The sequence below is a fragment of the Manis pentadactyla genome, chromosome 9, assembly GCF_030020395.1.
Source record: "Manis pentadactyla isolate mManPen7 chromosome 9, mManPen7.hap1, whole genome shotgun sequence".
Classification (NCBI taxonomy): domain Eukaryota; kingdom Metazoa; phylum Chordata; class Mammalia; order Pholidota; family Manidae; genus Manis; species Manis pentadactyla.
Genome location: NC_080027.1, coordinates 48,321,171 through 48,340,764, shown reverse-complemented (window position 1 = coordinate 48,340,764; position 19,594 = coordinate 48,321,171). Strand labels below are relative to the sequence as shown.

Genomic DNA, 19,594 nt, shown 5'->3' with positions numbered 1-19,594 from the left:
TTTCTACAGTCTTCAGTCCCCATGTCAAGAAAGCCAGGACACTCCAAAAGATACCTGTTCCCCAGCCTGGATGCCCTGTGCTCTTCTGAGTCAGCACAGCCCCATCCCGATGGGAAAATCCCCCTGGTGTATGTGACACTCTGAAGTATGACTGCATATATCTGCAGGAAACCCTATGGGTGACTCACGTGTGTGAGGCAAGAGGGGCACCCACAAATTCAGTCTGGGAAGCCCTGAAAACCCCCAAAGGAGCTGAAATTAGAGACAATTCTCATCAGAACCCTGAATCCCCAGGCCAGTGGCAGGTGCTTGTCTGCGGAAGGATCTGCTTTTCACAAGCCTCAGGCGGTTTCAGCTGGTTTCCATTTTGAATGCTATCTGGACAGACTCGGAGAAGAGCTGTCAGATTTTCTACCAGGGACTGGAATCAGGTCCCTTCCCAAGAGCTGGCTGTGTTACAAGGTAGGTCCTAGGGTCTGTTCCTGCCACCCACAGGCACGTGCACCTGGACCAGCAAAACACAGTGGGACTTAACAGTCCAGCACCCTTTACACACATGCCTCTCCAGGAGGCCTAGAGACAGCCCCGTAGTCCATGGCAACGAAGGAGCCAATGGGTAGCCAAGGATCTAACACTGCCATGGCAATGAGCTCCTTTTCAGCAGTTATGGAGAGAATGGAGTAGAGTAGATGGGGAAAGGCCTTGTACCTGTGTGAAGCCCTGGGACACCCCACCCTCCACCACCCAACCCCCAACCCCGACCTCCACACAGGTGGGAAAGCCCAGCTGTTCCTGGGACCACGGTGTTTGAGAACACAGAGTGGCAGTGCTTCCCTGAGTGTGCCTGGGTTCTTCACTCTTGTGCATGTACAGGCAGTCCTGTGTACATAAGCTACTGTGTGTCCAGGTATAGACATGTGAGCAGGTGGATTTCTGAGTCTCTGAAAGATATGAGCAGTACTTGTAAGTGGGTAGCAGGTGTCAGGTATTCTCCAAATATAGGATGTATATATGCAGTTATGTAGGAGTGCACCTGTGTGAGCCCAAGAACGTGCGTGCGCGCGCAGGGATCTGTAACTCATGCGTACATGAGCAGCCTGGCTTTTCGTTCAGAGTAACTGGCTCCAGGAATTCATACTTTGTGTGAGCTGACCAGCAGCAAGTCTTTGGCCCAATGCGCCCACGTCCTGTGGGTGCAGGCCCGCAGATATATGAGTGTCTGTACCCCACTACGCTGGCTTGTGACCCTGTGTGCTGGGCCGAAGAGAGGGTTCATGGCAATGTGCGCTGTCTCCCCAGGCGGCCACATGGCACTGCGGGACCCTCCAAGGCCGGCACTGGCCCCTTTCAGCAAGCCCCGCCGATAACACGTGGGGCAGGTCTCTCGGGTTCAGTCCTCCCGGGCCCCCAAAGTGGGAGTAGGAAGGCCTTGAGCCTCCTACCCATGTCCCTTGTTGGGCGAGTCGGGTGCCCTGTAGCCCGGCCCGGGGTCCCCAGCCAGCCCGGCGCCCTGAGTTCAGGGTGGTGAGCGCCCCTGGCCCGGAGTCCTCGACCCTGCCCCAGACCTGAGCGTTGGAGGGTGGTGGCCGGACCCGCGCCCCTGAGGTGAAGAGAAGCCGGGGGCCGGCGCCCGCGTACCTGTAGGGAATCCAGTCGGAATGCGGCTTGGAAGTCATGTCTCTCAGGGGCGGGGCGGCGTCTGCGGCTCCAAAAGCCGGGGCCCGCGGGGGCCGGCTCGGGGGCCCTGCTCAGCTCCCGGGCCGCCGCGGGCCGCATCCTCCCGGACCGGGGCGCCGGGCCCCGCCGAGGCCCGCGCTGCACGCCAGAGTCCCGGCCGCGGGCTCGGAGAGAGGCTGCCGGCGCGGCGCGGCACGGCGCGATGGGCGAAGCGGCGGAGCGCGCGCGCGTGGAGGCGGAGGGGCCGGCCCGCACCGCCCGGCGCCGCCGGAGGGACTGGGTCCCGCGCCCAGGGCCGGAGCGCTGCGTGGCGGCGGCGGCACGCCCCTCCTCTCGCCCCGCCCCCCAGCGGAGACCCACCCCAGGCCCGCTCGGGCGCCCCCTTCCTGGGAACCGCCGGATCCAGGCTCCGCACACGTGACTGCGCCCGCGCCCACCTTGGGCTAATAGCAGCGCTGCGTCTGGGCGGGTCCCCAGACCTCCAGCCTCAGTTTCTTCTCTGTGAAACGGGGATAAATTCGGACACCTTCCTACCTGCCGGGCCTACCTATCTCCACTGAGGGATGGGAAACCGCTGCTCGGATTGGGGGGAGAAGTGGGGGACGGGGGTGGAATCCTTTTGCGCAGGAAGGGGATGATGCTAGAAAAGACCAAAAGAGGTCCTGGGGAACCTTGGGGACCCAAGCGTGGAGTCTAGCCTGCCCACTCCCAGCGCACCCGAGTCCTCACAAGTTCCTCCCCCACGCCCACGCCCGTCCTCCAATACCTCCCGTCGGACCTCCTGTTTTTGGCATTAGTAAAGATGAGCTGTTTGCTCACACAAAACACTCCCTTAACTCCCCGCTCTGCCAGGCACCCACTCCCTAAACTCACCCCCCCCTTCCTTGCTCGCTTACTGTGCACGTAGGAATGTTGCAGATACGGAAGCAGAAAGATATATATTGCTCCCTTTGCCTTTGGGGCTCAGACCTTGGGGATTACTCCCCTCTGTACCCGCCAGTGTTAATAAACCTCAGCACTCCAAGACCTACGAGTGCCGCTTGGTTCTTGCATCAGTGATCCAGTCCAGGTTTTCCAGTATTTTCCGTAACAACAGCAGTGGAGTCCTTCCCCGCTCAGTTACAGCAGTCAAGAAAAGGGTAACGTTTACTGTCTATTGACTTCCCAGCCCTTATAAATTTATACTAATTTCCACAATGGCCTTGAGAGGCAAGTATTTTATCCGTATTTCCCAGAGCATAAAGCCTCGGGAATGTTAACATGCCTAAGGACCTAAAGCTAGGAAGCAGTGGAACTGAAATGGAACCAGGGTCTCCATCCTCCAAAACCCTTTCTGGGGGCCGCACTTGAAGGCAAGCAAAAACCTCTCAACAGCGGTGATCTTACCGTCTCTGAGCACCAACTTCAAAGCAAGGCTTGGCATGCTGAGGTGAAGAATGGCCAATCTGCAGCAGCAGGGCTGGCCAAGGCGAGGAGAGGCCCACTGATCAGGGACCGATTGGCTGAGGGGCGCAGCCTCCACACTATATATGGGCATCCTCATGTGCACCCTGGATTCAGCAGTGCCCCCCAACCCCCCACCAAGCCAGAAGAGTGTCCATGTGGGGATCCTCTATGCCAAATAGGCCCTCATGACTGCACCACTGGGTGGGAGAGTGTGAGAACAGCCAGCTGTGCTGAGGGAGGGCCCCATCCTGCTCCCCTGAGTCCACAGCCAGAGCTCCCCACTCCAGGGCTCTCCCAGCTTTTCAGCCTGGCCTTACCTTGCCATGGGCTATAAAAACAGTAACCAAGATATCTGGAGCATTTACTGAATGTCAGGTACTATCTTTATACTGTTACTCATTGCATCCACAGAGCTACCATAGGAGGTAGGTGCTGTTATCATACCTACTTTACAGTAGAAGAAACTGTGGCACAGAGAAGGCTAAGATCTTGCCCAAGGTCACTCAGCTGTTCAACGGTGAAGCCAGGATTCACACACAAGCAGCCTGGGTCCAGTGCTCTTGCCCTGAGCCTGCTTTCTGCCTATCAGAGTTCAGGTGGTGTTCATGTACACACACACACCCAGCCCCTCTCTCCAGGCTTCTGGAGTGCAGGAGAGATCAGATCCACCTCTGTCAGGCACAGCATCAACACTTTCTGAAGGCTGTGACCCCTGATTACCAGCTTCCAAGAGCCATCACTGTCACTGGAGACAGAAGGCAAAATAAATCACCCCAGAGTGAGGTGCAGGGGACAGAAAGTAGGGCTGTTTCCTTGCTTGCTGGGACACTTGGCACGGACCTCAGTTTCACCCATCAGGTTCCCAAGAAGGGCAGCAGAAAGGGACCAGTCCCTGCTTGGAGGCCAAGGCAGCACAGCAAAGCACTACCCAAGGGCCTCTGTCCATCAGGACGGGTGGAAAGAGCCCTAATTAGGAGCAAGAGGCCATCCCGCTCTGAAGACACCCCGCCACCCAAAGCTGCAATCAACAGCTACCACTTCAGGGATGACTGGAGCTAGGAGAATTTTCCTTCAAAAATTTGACGCTGTTTTCCCCTTTATTCCCAAATTATCTGACACCTAAAAGCAATCAGAATCGAGTTGGAAGGTCTCAGGAGCCTGGAGTAATTGAATCTATTAAACAGACACTTTAAGTTCTGCCCTAAGAGAGTAAAATCTGGAGGCAGTGTGAGGTGCAGAAATAAGGTGATTCCCCATGTCTCTCCTTGTGGAGGCTGTGCGTGTGCATGTGATTGATGTGTGGGAGCCTGTGAGACCGTGTGCCAGTGTACATGATTGTGTGTGTGCAAGGTATCCTGCAGTATGGACTGGTCTGCACACCAATATTTGTTGGATGGTATGTTAGTGTGTGTGTTTGGGGAGTATTTAAGTATGTGCTTCTGTGAGTTCTAAGGGTAAGTGTTCATTCAAATCAGAACCGGTGATGGGTTTTCCTACTCAAATGGCTTCTCTGAGTGACATTTTAAGCAAATGCTCTTTGCTTCCATCGAAAAGCCACTCCAGGAAGCCAAGTGAGGAATATTGTTGGAGGCAGTGGTTAAAATACAACTGTGCAGCACGGTGGCCCTTGAGGAGGCGCCTGAACTTTTCAGACTTAGCTCCAGGAACAAGGTTATCTCTACTGAAACGTATACAGAACAAACCCATCCCACCTCTTCACCACTTGTCCTAATCTTGCAAGGATGAGATATTTGCTGTGAATTCATTCTGCTTGTTGCATTTTAGGCATTTTCAAACACGGCCATGGTTTGTGAGGGGGATGAAGGAAAGCATGGGGACTGAAGCAGCCCGTAAGAGACCCTCACACCTGCCACCTCAGCAGTAGGACCCCAGCGCAAGTTCCCTTCAGCAAGACTTGTTCACCCAAGGAAGGTTAGCAGTTTCACACTATGCCACTTCCATGTGGAGTCTTCGATTTTCTATTTCTAATTTAATAGTTTTATTGAGTGTGGGCCACTGCTAGTCAATTTTGGAAGCAAAAGTTGTGAATAATAAATGAGTATCTATTCAGATTGGGTAGCGAGTCCCAAGGGACCTGCCTAAGTAGCCTGGTGCTGCATCCCTGAGGTCTGAGGAAGGCAGTTCAAATCAATCAAACACTGACTAGCTCTGACTGGGCCTAAAGATCCATGTGGGTTTTGGTGGGCATCTGGCTCTGTCCTGTTCTCCGGGGGCTTTCGGTCAAGCAGGAGAGATGGGAAGCACCAAGGTGCTGGCGAGACAGTACAGGTGTACAAAGTGCTGGGGTTGGGGACCCAGAGGAGGGGCGACCCCACGGTACTGGAGGGAGGGAAAGTCAGGTTAGGACAATGAGATAGGAGACAGTGAGTTGGGCCCTGAAGGATGAGGAGGATTTTGGTAGACTGATAAGAAAGGAAGGAGAAGCTTAACAGCTATGAGATTCTAGGAATGGCCATTCCAGACAGAGGATGCCCTGAGCGAGGGCATGGGGATATGAGAATGTGTGACCAGTGCACTTGAGAATCAAGGTGCAGACCAGTGTAGTGGCGTGTAGGTGAGTGTGAGTGTGGCAGAAGGACCTAAGGTAGGGCCACATCATGTGGCACCTTGAACACCCCTCGCTAGGGAGTTCAGATGTACACTGTAATCAACAGGGAACCGCTACAGGGTTTTAAGCCAAGAGTAACCTGCCCGGATGTACCTTTTGGAATGACATAATTGGGAGCAAAATGGAGGACAGAGGGAGACAAGGTCAGAGGCATTGAAAGCTGCTAGCTGGCTAATGGGAAGGTCCAGCACAGAGATGAGTGGGCCCTCAGCCAGAGCCCAGTGCCTGTTCGAAGCTGTTGGGTAGACTCATGGCAAGATGGTAGCATAAGTGTGGGCAGCCAGACAGTGCCCTCTGAAATGCCCATTTAGATAACAAAGAATATACAAAGACCATTGCCCCATTATACATGGTTAAAGTGAGATGAACAGGCTTACTGAAGTATTTGAAAAAATGTAGGGTAACCACTAGCAGAATTAAAAATAATATGTCTATTTTCCAAACCACTGCAGAAGATAATAGCACATAAAAATCTCCACAACAAAGACAACAACAACAACAACAAGGGCAGTTTAAAGGAAGCATAAAACTTGTAAAGCATAAAACAAGGTACTACGAATAAACCAAATATAATGGTGATGAAGTGAATGTGAGTGGAGAGCCTGTAAGGCTGGGCCATGCATGGCCATCCTTTGTTGTGTGCAAGCTCTATGGAGGCACTCCTCTGCGTATTTCACCGAAGCAAATGCGGGAAATAGGATGATGAAATGAAACTTTCCAGTTGAGGCTCTGAGTTAGCATCACATTCCAAAGTGAGGTGGGAGGCCATCAAACGGGACTTGAAACAGAGATGGTGAAAACCTGGGTCTGTACCATTAGCCAGCACCCATCTCTAGTACACAAAATGTGTGAGAGAAAGTCTGGGGAAAGGGCTGTAGGAAGTTTAAGGGGAATTTTAGAGAGAGCCAACAGGATCCAGTGAGCCCTAAGGGGGAGAGGAGAAGGGCGCTTTGGCCTTTGACTCAAATCTGGAGAGTAGGACTTCCTGGAGACCCCTAGGAGAGCTTAGTATGTGACCCCAATGGCCTTGCGGGCATGGGCATGGGCAAATCCAAAGAGCAGGTGGCAGCTGGCTGCCCTGATGGCTGAGAGGGTGCTGCTGCTTTAGGGCCAGCCTGTGCTCCCAGGTTTGTGGGATCAAGGCTACATGAGCCTTCCCTGTGAACCAGTGTGGGTCCCAGTGTGAGGGCCAGGTGTGACTGTCTTAGATCCTGGCCATGAGGGCCCCTCATGGGGGCAGGTGACAAGGGTTGAGGCTGAGCCCAGGTTTCCCAGGGTCTGAGAGAGGAACTGTAGTGTTCCTATGGAGCTACGGGAGAAAGGATTGCTCACATCAAACAAGCAGCACTTGGGGAGACACCCCAGTGATGGAAGGCCTCAAAGAACCCACAAAAGCACGCCAATGAGGGAGAGGGCCCAGAGGGTGTGACCCCAGCTCCTCTGAGTCTTAGTGAGCAAAGAACCTTCCTGCCCCTTTCCTCTGCTCTTTCTCCTCCCTCTCTGCACCTTGAATCCTGGAAAGGCTCAAAATTGCTAGCTGGACCCTCTCCTGCAGGCGACTGGCCTGCGGCAGACCATGATGGGCAAGAGGACGTGGTGTAACTATTAAGTTTACAGATTTTAAAAATTACAATAGACAGGACATATTAATTACTGAGAGGATGACTTTGGTTACCTAGAAATGACCAAAAAAGTCATGGGACTTACCCTCAAGTTCATCTTGGGTTAGATGGGGGAAAGCCCCATATAATTAAAATGAAAGAGACGACAGGAGACAAAAAGAAAGTTTGCTTTATGATCACATTTCATGAGTCATGCATACTCAGCCTAACAGTTACACATCTTCTCTCATTTAATCCTCACAACAATATTATGAGGTAGGTACTACTATTAGCCCCACTTTATAGGTGAAGAGACAGGAGGTTTCATAACCTGCTCAAAGACACACAGAGAGTAAGTGAAAGAGTTCAATTTGAACTCGGGCAGCAAGGAATTCTAGAGGCCACAGGCTTAACTGCTCTCCTCTAGAGAAAACCAAATGATGAAAGCCACAGTACTTTAACTCATTAATTCCTATTCTAGAAATTCAGCTAAGGGAAATATGCAACGGAGTCAAATGTTTATGTACAGAGCTAGTCATCATAGCTTTATTTCTAATAGGGAAAACTGGCAAGAGTTGGGGGATACAAAATGTCCCTCAGCTGGGACTCAGATAAGTAAATAATTCTGTGTTCACAAAATAGATCATTAAGCATCCTTTACTGGGAAATTTTGACGACAGAGGAACAGGTTTATGGGATGGGATACAATATCGTAGGAAAATGTAATGCCCTATAAAGAATCTCCATGTGCTGGCACACACATGAATGGTGCCATGAAAAGTTGCCAGGGGTGAGAGAGACAGTCTAGTGCCACCAGCCTAGGCCACCGTAGGACCACATGCTCATTTCTAGGTGGCGCCTCCCTCCAGGTGCTGGGGCTTCCTCTTAACTCCAGGTTTCGGCTCCTGCAACCACCTAGTGATCCTGAAACAGCACAGACAACCCCCCCTCCCCTCCAGGCTGGGGGAAACAGACAGTAAACAAACACTGTGGTGCACAGTGGATTTGGTAAATAATTAAATAATATTTTTTAAAGCTGTGCAGTTGAAATATCTTTAGTTGCCTATTGTGATATGATACATTACTAAAGTGGCATCCTGGTGGCCAAACTCCAATGCATGCATTTCTAATGCATAAGAAGAGTCTGCAATTTTGAGACAGGTTATGATCTTGGAGGGGTGCAGGAAGGATGCTGAACCTTAATACCTGCTCTTTGCCTGCCCTGTTTGCTGGCTCCACTTTGAACATCTGCTGAGCTTTTCCTGCTCAGAGGCCCTGGGGAGGGGGGTGGGAAGGGTAGTAACCCTGAGCTGAAGCACAGTGTCCCTGAAGCACAGTGTCACAGTGTCCCTGTCATTGGGAAGTCTCCCTTCTCAGCCAAGTCCTCCTGCCCACTTCCTGACAGGGCTTCCAAGCCCAGCTCTCCAAGGGGCAGGGGCTGAGGTTATAAATAGGAAAAGGCTGCTGAGGAGGAGCACCCAGGCCCCTGTGCTCAGCCTACAGGAAGGGTTTGTTTTACCAGCATTATTGGATTTGCAGATAAGCAACAAGGAATTAAACTGATCAGGAGAAGAGGGAGAGAGCTCTTGTTTGTTCATAATGCAGGATTTATCTAGCAGAGCCCTCTCCTTTGGCAAACAGAGAGCCATTGCCTTTATATCCTCCAGCAAGGAACATTTTATTTTGTAACCTTTCAGAAAAGCCTATGTGTTTGTGTTTTTGACTTGTTTTTTCCGGTCATCTATGAAAACCATGGTTATTTAAAATGTGAAATGCATTTTTAACAGCCCTACTCTGAATTCATAAACCAATCTTTCTTGCAAGAGGAATCAGACCCTGAAATGCAATTTAAACTGTGTGCAAAGTTTATTACCCCCAACACACCATCTTCTCAGTCCATGGCCTTCTGTTTTGCTGCTGATAGTTCACAAATATCAGACTCTAAAAGCATCAGGTTACTGAGGAAGAAGTGTCCTGAAAAATAGTTCTACAGGGTTAGAGTCAAGTTATTTTACCTCACTGGCTTGTTTCCCTGTTTCAGAAACAGGGGTAAAAGTTCCAAGATCTACAGAGGCAACAGGTATAGAAGAAAGAACCCCAGATCCAGGCTCTAATCCTGACTCTGTTGCTAATGCTGTGTGACCTTGAGTGAATATGTAACCTCTCTTGCATCATGAAAATAGGGGTGGGATGATCTCAAAGGCTACCTTCCAGCACTAAAGTTCTCTGATATTTTGACTCTTTATAGCAGGGCTGTTAGGAGACAAAAGATTCAATTTGCTCAACTATGAAATAAGGATAAAAGTCTTGTATTTTGTAGAAGAAACACAGCAGTGAAAACATGCTACTCAGGAGAGCTGAAGTCTTTTCCTCTCTGTGCTGGTAACACTGAGCAGCCAGAGACCATTCGCCCAGATTTGCCTCAGTTTTCTCATCTGATAAGTGGGAACAATGCATGTCTTGCCTTCTGCAAGGCTGTGTGCGGCTGACCTGAGAGAAGGCATGTGAACCTGTGACTGCTGTATCAAAGGTCCAGAGCACCACTGAGATGTGACAACACTTAGCAATTAGAGCTCCCACCTACTGAGCCCTCAGTAGGGCCGGCACTGTGCTAAGCCTTACCTGCATTAGCTCACTGATTGCTCCACACAGCAGTGTGAGCTATTACACAAAAGGAAGCCTAAGTGCTGTGGGTGGCCACAGCAGCAAGGATTTATTCAGCTTCTGCCAAAGCCTGTGCCTCGGGGCCTAGGCCTGTCACAGATGAGGGCGAGAACAGATAGTCCCAGCAACTACCGGGCTCTGGCAGTGGAGACAGCTGCTTATCCCCCTTCTGGGCTTCCTCAGGTGAAGGAAGGGCCTGAGGGCTGGAGGTGTTGGGTGGGGCAGGATCCGTCTCTGCCCTTCTCCAACTCCAGGGGCTTCGGACCTCTCTGTGCACTCTCTCCCTGATTCCGGGATGGCAGCACAGCCCACTTGCCTGCTACATCTCCTCTGCACCCTTCCTGCTGCTGCAGAGCCTGCCCCTCCCTGAGGCTGGTGGGGATAATGCCAAGGGGGCAGGGCCTCCGCTCAGCGGGACAAGGCCCTGGATTCTGACCAGTTGGCCCTGCCCAGAGGCCCACACTGGTAATGACTTTTGGGGTCCCCAGCGGAAAGGCAAGTCCCTAGTGGATGGGCCTCAGGAGGCACTGCGTGTTCCTCTAGCTCAGGTCACCCTCAGCTCTGTCCCAGCCTCCTGACCAATTGCTCCAAAATTCCCCAGGTCTCTATATTGTGTCCCAGCTCCCCACATGCGCACCTCAGCCTGCCTGGTCTCCCTGAGCTATGACACCAATTTCTGCAGCTCAGCCCAACCTATTCTTCACTTTGCTCCAGCCCACCTCTCTGCTCTGAGAACAACAGGACTCTTTCCTGGCCCCCCAGAGCAGGTGGCCAAACACTCGCTGATGCTGTTGCCTGACACCCTCAATGATCCAGAGGCTGTTAGCATCTTGGACTTCAAGAAACCTGAGCTCTAGGCCTGACTAAGCCAGGACTCCTATAGGACCACAGACAAGTGCCTTCCTGGTTTTTCCCCCGCAGTATATCAATCTGTAACATGAGGAGGTTGGACTAATGTCTAAGACCCCCAATATTGCTAGAGTGCCATTATCTAAGGCTCCATGGGACAATTTCCATTAAAAGGATGCATTTCTCAGCTCCCGCCCCTAAACCCCAAGAGGGCAGAGCAGAGAACACCCAGACCAGGCTCACCTTGCTCTCACACTGCAAGCAAAAGATACTGAGCAGAGACCCAGCCCTTACCCAGTCACACACGCAGAAGACAGACAGGAGGTGCAGGGTCACCCCAGTGAGTGGGTCTGAATTCCATCCCTCCCTCCCCACAGAAAAAAGTAGAGGGATAGGCACATATGGAAAAGCGAACCAAGCTCCAGAAAAACTCCAAATGGCCATCAATGTATGGAAAAACTGGGTTATTGATGTCTGCCCTCTAGCCCATATCCAATTCATCCCCAGGTCTTGCTGATACTAAATCCTAAAAATATCCTTAGTTAGTCCCCTTCTCACTATCTCCAAAGCCACCACCCTCATCCAAACTACTTCATCTCCTGCATGTGATAACCTGCGGGGTCTCAGTGTGGGCTCTGGAGACAGACCTGCTGGTTTGAAACCAGGCTCTGCCAGAAACTACCAGTACCTGAGGACTTAATAGTTAATATGAATAAACCACTCCAAATAGTTCCTGGCACATAGTAGGGAGATTTATGAGGCCTCTGTTGTTAAATAATGATCTGCAAGCTTTTCCCTCTGGCTGCCCTGCAGCAGGTTCTCACAAGGCAGCAAGGGTGATCTTTTCATAATGCAAATCTCCCTCTACACGTGCTGCTTCAAATCTTTCCCTGACTTCCCTGCTCACAGACCAAAGTTTTTAAACTGTCTACAAAGCCAGTCAAGTTCCTGTTCTCCAGACACACTGGTCTGCTTCCAGACAGGCCAGTCTCCGTGCTTTCTCCACCACTATGGATGCTGTCTCCTTGGTCCGGAAGCTACCTCCCACCACACGCCTCCCCACCCCGGGCCCTGCTGCTGAGCATGGGGTTGTGGTTCTGTGGGCATGGAGGGCGCCCAGCTACCCCACAGTTCCCCAGGACAATGCTGTGAACAGTCAGTAATCTACCGTATTAGAAAGGAGGAGTCATACTTTATGTTACTATAATAAACACGGTACCAGAATCCTGAGAAAACTTAAGGGTATCAATGAGAAAACCTCTACAATCAGAAAGTTCAATAAAGTCACCAGATAAGAAGATAAAAAGAAAATAGTCAACCCAGTAATCCCAGTCCTAGGAATTTACCCAAAGCAAATAAAATTTAAAAGACATATGCACCCCTATGTTTATTGCTGCACTGTTTGCAATGGCCAAGCTATGGAAGCAGCCTAAGTGCCCATCAGTAGGTGAATGGATAAAGAAGAAGTGGTACATATACACAATGGAATATTACTCAGCCATGAGAAAAAAACAAATCCTACCATTCACAACAACATGGATGGAGCTAGAGGGTATTATGCTCAGTGAAATAAGCTAGGCGGAGAAAGACAAATACCATATGATTTCACTTATTTGTGGAATATAAAAACAAAACAAGTGGTTACCAGGGGGAGGAGAGTGGGCTGGTCCAGGTGGGGGGAAGGGGGACTATTGAAGCACTGTGATGTACATTTGATAATAATAAAAACAAAGAAAATAATAACATTTCTATTATTATTATAAAATAATAATCACTTAGAGAATGAAAATGACAAAGATATCTCATTCACAATGGCAGGACTATGTATGAAATGTTTTAAAATAATACTGATATTTATTTGTGATCTGGAAGAAAATTATAAAATACAAAAGAGATTGATAAAAAGAACTTGAATAATATTTTCCTACATGAAAAGAAGGCTATTTTAAAGACTGTAATTCTTTCTAAATTAAATGTCATTTAGTTCAAAGTAAAATTCCAAGAGGATTCCAAAACTTGATAAAGTACAGAGATTTCTTAAGGTTCTCTTTGGTGGAGACCCAAGGAAGGGAGGGCAAAGACGGTCTGTCCACATGGGTTCCACGACAAGAAAGCCAAAGAGACCACGTTGACCTGCTGGCTGGTGGTGATCGACAGTGTTCCCAAATTTTGTCTCACAAAGCAGTTAAGCGAGTGATATGATTAGTCTGCTCTGTACCTCAAGTGAGTATTTTTAGGAGTAAACAGGCTAACAAGAGGTAAGGCGTTTTGAGGTAAAAACTTTGGGAGAGTGGACAATGAGAGGCAGACTCTTCCACCAAAACAAAAAGATGCAGAGATGGAGACAGACTCTGCAGGAGGGTCAGGCCCTGGCCAGGGAGGTGGGGTGGGGTGGGGCTCGGCCGTGCACATGCAGACGGCACAGGAGGCAGGCCTGCTCCCCACATCTCCCACCCTACACAGAAAGCTGTCCAGGTCTCCTCGTGTCAGGGAAAGCCATACAATGGGATGGCAGAATAGGGGACAGGGGTGAGGGAGGTGTGTGTTGGGAGCTGGTGCCACTACTGCCTTTTTTGCCAATTTTACCCAATCAGTGGGCCTCTTTTCCATTTTCAGAGTTGAGTCGAGTGCCCAATGCAACTGACCTGTGACAATGCCCAAGAGTAGGGCAGTGTGGGGTCAACTATTTCCCTGCCTTTAAAGATTCCAAAAGAAAAAGAAAAGTAGGTAAGAAAACAATTAAAATTCTGATAATGATGGTTAATGAGAGGAGGACCAGTCCCACTAGATATGAAAATATACTATAAAGCTACAACAACTAAAACAGCATGGTGATAGTCATGAATCTCATGTGAAACATCAATGGAAGAAAATAAGCAACACAGAAATATTAACCCCATTCTCTATCAGAACTTAATGTAAATGTTAATTACAAAAAAAAAAGAGTATTAAATAAGAAAGTGGGAGTGCAAATTATGAGGACAACGGTGTGAAGTGAAGCATGCATAAGGTTATCTGGAATGGGAGAAGGAAACATTCCAGGGAATGAGACTGTGAGCTGATTTTCATTTCAAGTAATTGTTGTTACCACAGCAGCTAGTTTATATAGAGGATGAGCAAAGAAAAGATAGAACACTCAAGCAAAGAGGAAAGTATGCTGGACCAGAAGTGGGGGTCTGAACTGTAGCCTCCACTTCTCACTGCTGAGTGATCTTGGGCTAGGTCTTTCCCTTTTCTGGGCCTCAGTCCAACATTTTAGAGACACAGGATTTTAGAGGCTGACAGCCTCTACCGGCCCTCCTGCTCAGCCATTCTGGGATTTGACAATCCAGGAAGCAGCCCCCATTTCTAGTTTCTACCGCAGGACTAGATGGGAGAACAGAAAGACAGACCTTTCCTGTCCTAACTGCCAAGTGACACTGTGGGCTGGCTCTGTTCATGTCAATATTGATGTCCGCTCTGCACCTGGCCCATTACTTACTGGGACCAGGAAATGAATAAGACATGGTGCAAGCCTGTGAAGATCACAGGGCCGCAGAGGACAGGACACGAATGGACACAGATACAACAAACGATAATCCCAGGAAGAGTGAGGCCAGCCCAGCAAAGGTCTGGGCTGGTGAAGGCCCAGAGCTGTGGAGGTGCAAGGGAGAGGACAATGGAGTCTGGCTTGGCAGGAGGCAAGGCAGGGCTTTGCTGCACAGGTGGTATTTGAGGCTGGTGAATAAAGGTAAAGGAAGAGAGGAGGCAGGAGAGTGTCAGGGGGGTAGGGTGGCTGGAAGCTGTCAGCAGGGATTGAGTGGGGGCAGAAGGGTCTGGGGAGGTCATTCAGGGCCAGGGCGAGCATTTAGTCTCAAATCTCTCAACAGTGGGAAATCCAGGGCTGTTGGTGTCGGGGATGGCATGGTCCCACCCACCTCATGAAGGAGATGGTGGGCAGCCCTTGGAGCAGCGTTTGTGGGGAAGCAAGAGGGAAGCCTGGGCACCAGAGCCATGGCGGGGCTGGGCAGGGAGGCCCGCTGAGGTGAGCCCACCGGATGGGCAGGGCCGTGCAGTGGCAGGAAAAGAACAGCCTTTGGGGACCTTGGGTTACTGATTTAGCCATCCTGGCCTCAGTTTTCTCATCTGCAAACAACTGGAACTATTTCTTGGGGATGTGAAGAGTAAAGGTTTAATAAGTGAAAGCCTTTGGAAGTGTGCCTGACACAGCAAGTGTTCTACAAGAGGCACAGCGCTGATGACAGAACAGCTGGCCCTCTGAGCTGGGGCTGGGGTTGGTGAGAGAGGGGCTGGACGCTGTGAGGTCATTTTGGATGTGCGAACATATTCCAGGCGAGTGGAAGAGCACAAATAGGGCTTAGCGAGAGGAAAAGATGGGAAATCAGGGAATCCTGAGGAGGGCCGAGGCTGAGGCTGAGGGAGGGAGGGTGGAGAGATGGCCCCAGGGGAAGACGCAGGCTGAGAGGAGGGAAGGCCTGCATTAGAGGCCAAGGTGGCTGCTGGGAGAACATGAAATCCCTGGGGGCAGGGATTTTCCATGTTTTGTTCCCAGCTGTATCCCCAGCACCTAGGACAGGGCCTAGAACAAAGCAGAAGAGTAATGAATATTTGCTGAATGAATAAGTGAGGATAATTCTTTCTACCATGTACTCCAAATATTTTCTTAAGCACAAAGTTAACATTTATAAAACAACTATTACGTGCTAAGCACTATGTTAGAAGCTGTACATACATAGAGAAGTATTATTTTTCCATTTTACAGTTAGGAAACAGGATTCAAAAGGTAATACAACTTGAGAGTTTGCACTGCTAATAAGGAGCAGAGCCAGCATGCAAACCCAGGGCGGAATGACTCCTGGTGGGTGCTCCCCTCGGTGCTGGCTGAACAGGAAAGGAAGCTGGGAAAAACAGCTCATCAACAATCCCACTGTGCTAGCTCCCAAGTGCTCAATAGTGACTGTTACTAAATCTTGTTGGTGGAAAGGGGAGCCAGAAGTATGAACTGGAGAAGCAGAACCTACTTATTGTCAGACTTACAGAGCGAGGTCATCAACAACGAGTATCCTGTGAGGCCAGATGCTAGAAGAACGGGGAGCAGACTAGGAAGCGGGCGTAAAGACTGCTGGAGTGCAAGGTTCATGGTGATGGCTGTGTGTGTGTGTGTCTGCGTGTGTGTGCGTGTGTGCTGGGGAGATAGGAGAGACTGCATAGGTTGCCTAGAGGAGCCAGGCAGGTCCAGACAGATCTAGGGGCATCCCAGGGGAACAGGGCTTGGAGGCTATTGGCAAAGTGCAGGGCTGTACACCTGGCGGAGGCTGAGCTTGCGCAGGTGGCCGCATACCCCTTAGGTGTGCTTGTGTAACACTGCCAGACTCCAAGCATAGCAGTCATTAATGGTGTAATAAATAGTCCAGTGCTTAGACCCCATGGCCCAGGGACCAGGTCTGACTCTGACCCCTGCTGCATGCCCAGAACAAGCACAGCTCCTGACACATGAACACATTTTTCAGAAATGGACAAGAAGAGTCAGATAGGCTAGACCTGTCCCCAGGCTCCAGCTTGCAGGTGACAGATTGAGATTCAGAACCCTGGAATCCTCTTGCTCCAGAGCTGTGGTGTCAAGTAGGGCGGCTCTGGGGGAAGTCTGAAGCAGCTTCAGCCTGGCTCACTCCAGATGTCTGGGTGCTCTGCACTGCCCTCCTACCCCAGAGAAGAGTAAGGTGTGCCACCCGGTCCCCTGTGCACAGTAACAGACCTGGCCTAGGATCAGGGCCAGGACACAGGCAGCTGCCCTATCCAGGGACTAAACCGAGGGGGCCATTGCTCAGCACCTCATGCTCGCCTTCCTCTGTCCCATGCTGGGCCCTCCCGAGCTTCTGTATCTCTTTGCTGCCTGCCGCTGCTAAAGCTCCTGCAGGGGAAAGGCTGTCCCACCGTGTGCCTAGCGAGGCCTCAGCAGTGTGCCTGAGCAGACCTGCTGGCACTTGCCACTCTCCGCCCACCCTGTGTGAGGGCGGAGAGCTGCTGAGCACCTGTTCCACTGCTGGCAGTACCCCCAGAGCCTCACAGGTGCCGGGGGCCTCAGGGCGGCTTCCTGCTGGGTCCTCCCTCCTCAGGCAGCCCCAGGATGACACAATTAGCCACAGATTGAAGCAGCCAGAGCACTAACCACCATGCATATGCCCCTTCCATGTAGGTCGAACCCCTGGCTGACTCCAGGGTCACAGAGAGGATCCCCCACAGTGATATGATTCTGAGGTCAACACAGGTGCCAGCAGCCGCAGAAACCACACAGTCACGTATGTACGGCCCTCCTGCCTTGTGTGTGACTGGGGCGGGTGCTTTGCACGCACTATTGCTACTTGTCACCCAACTCTGGAACTCAGCAACTTGCTGAGATTTAACCCGCCCACTTGCTGCTTCCCGTGCTGTCACCCACATGGCTAAATTCACCATGACCCCGGGGTCACATTAACCTAGAGGCTTAAATTCTGTTCCAGCTCTGCTCGGGCTTACCAGAGAGCATGCTGCCCCTCCGCCTGCCTCCCCCTGCTTCCTCACTCTCAGCCTGAGGCCCTCTTGGCCTAGGGTGGCAGCACATCTGCCTCCAGATGCACTTTAGCCTGCTCCAGGTATTCGCCTGAGGCAAAAGGGAACAAGCACATTTGTGGAGGAACAGCTCTCTGTGCTGAGCACTTCTGTGTATTCTTTTCTAATTTAATCTTTTCAACCACCCTACAGTGAGTACCCCCATTTTACAGAGAAGGCAGCTGAGGCTCAGAGATGCTGCACTGAGGTCACACAGTAATGTAGTGCCAGGATCAGATGAGATTATCTGAATCTGAAGCCCATACTTTTACTGCACCAAACACTTCTTCACTCAGGTGCCATTTGGGAGTCTTGGGGTACCAGCCATGTCTCCCCTGTTCACAACCACCTGCCCCAACCCCACCCAAGCCCTGGCCTCATGAGCAGCAGTCCAGGAATGAGAAGGAAAGGGGATTTGCTTCCTGACCTTGGTGAGCCCAGGACAGCTCCCTGTTACCCAGCAACATACATATTTCACCCTCCACCTGATGTCCACGATCTGGGCTTGCCCTCTGCATACAGCTACTGGGCTGGAATGCTGATCCTCTGGCCAGCTTCTGCCAATTCCTCTCCGAGAGGCTGGGCCCTGTTACTTGCATCATACACTTCCCCTGCCCCAGCATCCTACTTCAACATGGAGAGGTTCCCGGTACAGAGACTCCAAGGCGCCCTTGGCGGCACAGACTGCCTTACTGCTCCATCCTGCTCAGAATACCCTTCAATGTCCATATGTGTCCCTTTGTTCTCAAGTTTTCTGAGTCCCCTGACACCATGATTTCGGTGGCCCATCTCACATGCTATGCTAGTTCCTACTACCCATCAGCCATGTCTGCCTGGATGTACTCTCTTCCCTCATCTGGCTTGTCTGTTCTGAAACCAAAGGGTGCCCCGTGGCCCTGCCCACACAGCCATCACACCCAGATTCCTTCCTAGGCATTGTGCTCCTGAACCTCCTCGTCTCTGTTTTGAGTCCCTAATATCACTGATGAGTCTCCCTGCACCTTGACATTATCTGCAGGCCAGTCTTGGACCTGACTTGGGTCAACATTCTTTAACACCTTCCTTGTTTCAAATTCCTGTGCGTGGACCTCAGCCAAGACACAGGTCCCGTGCCTTCTCCAGCTGGCCTGTCTGGCCACCATCAAAGCCCTGATTTGACAGGCAGTGAGGCAGACTCTTGGCGAAGCTCCTCAGTGACTGTCAGGATCAAGACAGCAGGTGAGTGTGCTACAGAGCCCCAACTCTGGTTTATCCCCACAGCCACAGCCACGAGCACAAGTGGCCATCGATGCACCCAGAAGGCCATAGCTGGGGAAGGTGGCTGTGTGGGCCCCCAGCAGAGCCTGCCTGGCCAGGACAAGCGTGGGGCAGTGGGTTCTCCCCCCACTTTTCAGCTCAGCCTTCTACCTGGGACAAGAGCTGAGGCTTTCAAAGCCCACTCACCACTCAGCCTCGGAGTATTTGGAACAGGGCTGAGGACACAAAAGCCTAGAAAACCAAAACTTCCAGCTCCTCAACTCAGAACTGATCCCACTATAATCCCTGAAGAACAAATGATGCCCAGCAGGTCCTCAGGGCCCTTGGGGGAATATCCAACCTTTCCTACCATTACAGTAACACACATCAAAAACAACTTTACAACCCCACTCCTGACCAACATGGAAAAACAGGAAAAATTAAAATAATACAGTCCCAAACAAATAAAAACAATGAACCTTAATATTGCAGGGCTGTGGGGCCAGCCATATGTAATTGGTGTCATGGTAAACGGATTCAGTATTTCCGAAGGACTATCTAGTAATATGTGACAAGAGCTATAAAATCGCTCATGCCCTTTGACTTAGCAATTCCACTTGGGGAATGCTTCCCAGTAAAACACTAAGAGAGTAATTTGTACAGAGATATTCATAGCAGTGATATTTATAATAGCAAGAAATTGGAAAGAGCCCAGAGGTTCAGCACATGGGGATTGACTAAGCAAACTGGGTCGAGTGAGCACCTCGGAAGCTCTACAGCAAGGAGGTGTGGACGTGTGCTGCGTCCAGTTAAGCAAATAAACTGGCTCAGACCAACTCAGGCCCCAGCTTCATCAGATCAACGTTCAGTCAGTTATTTTGTATTGATTCAGTTGAGTCACTAT

The 19,594-nt window shown here is 50.8% G+C and overlaps 1 protein-coding gene across 2 annotated transcripts in view; it reads right to left on the bottom strand.

The window, feature by feature from the left end:
• The window catches only part of TUB (TUB bipartite transcription factor), an 80,989-nt gene that overhangs the window by 20,275 nt on the left and 41,120 nt on the right, over positions 1 to 19,594 (bottom strand). The window contains exon 1 of one of the 2 annotated variants that reach the window (XM_057507317.1): positions 1,639 to 1,996. The exons of the other annotated variant lie outside the window; for it this stretch is intronic. Coding sequence (XP_057363300.1) covers positions 1,639 to 1,676 — 38 coding nt within the window. The 5' untranslated portion in view covers positions 1,677 to 1,996. Of the gene's footprint in view, positions 1 to 1,638; positions 1,997 to 19,594 lie in introns of those variants that run through there. 2 annotated transcript variants of the gene reach the window in all.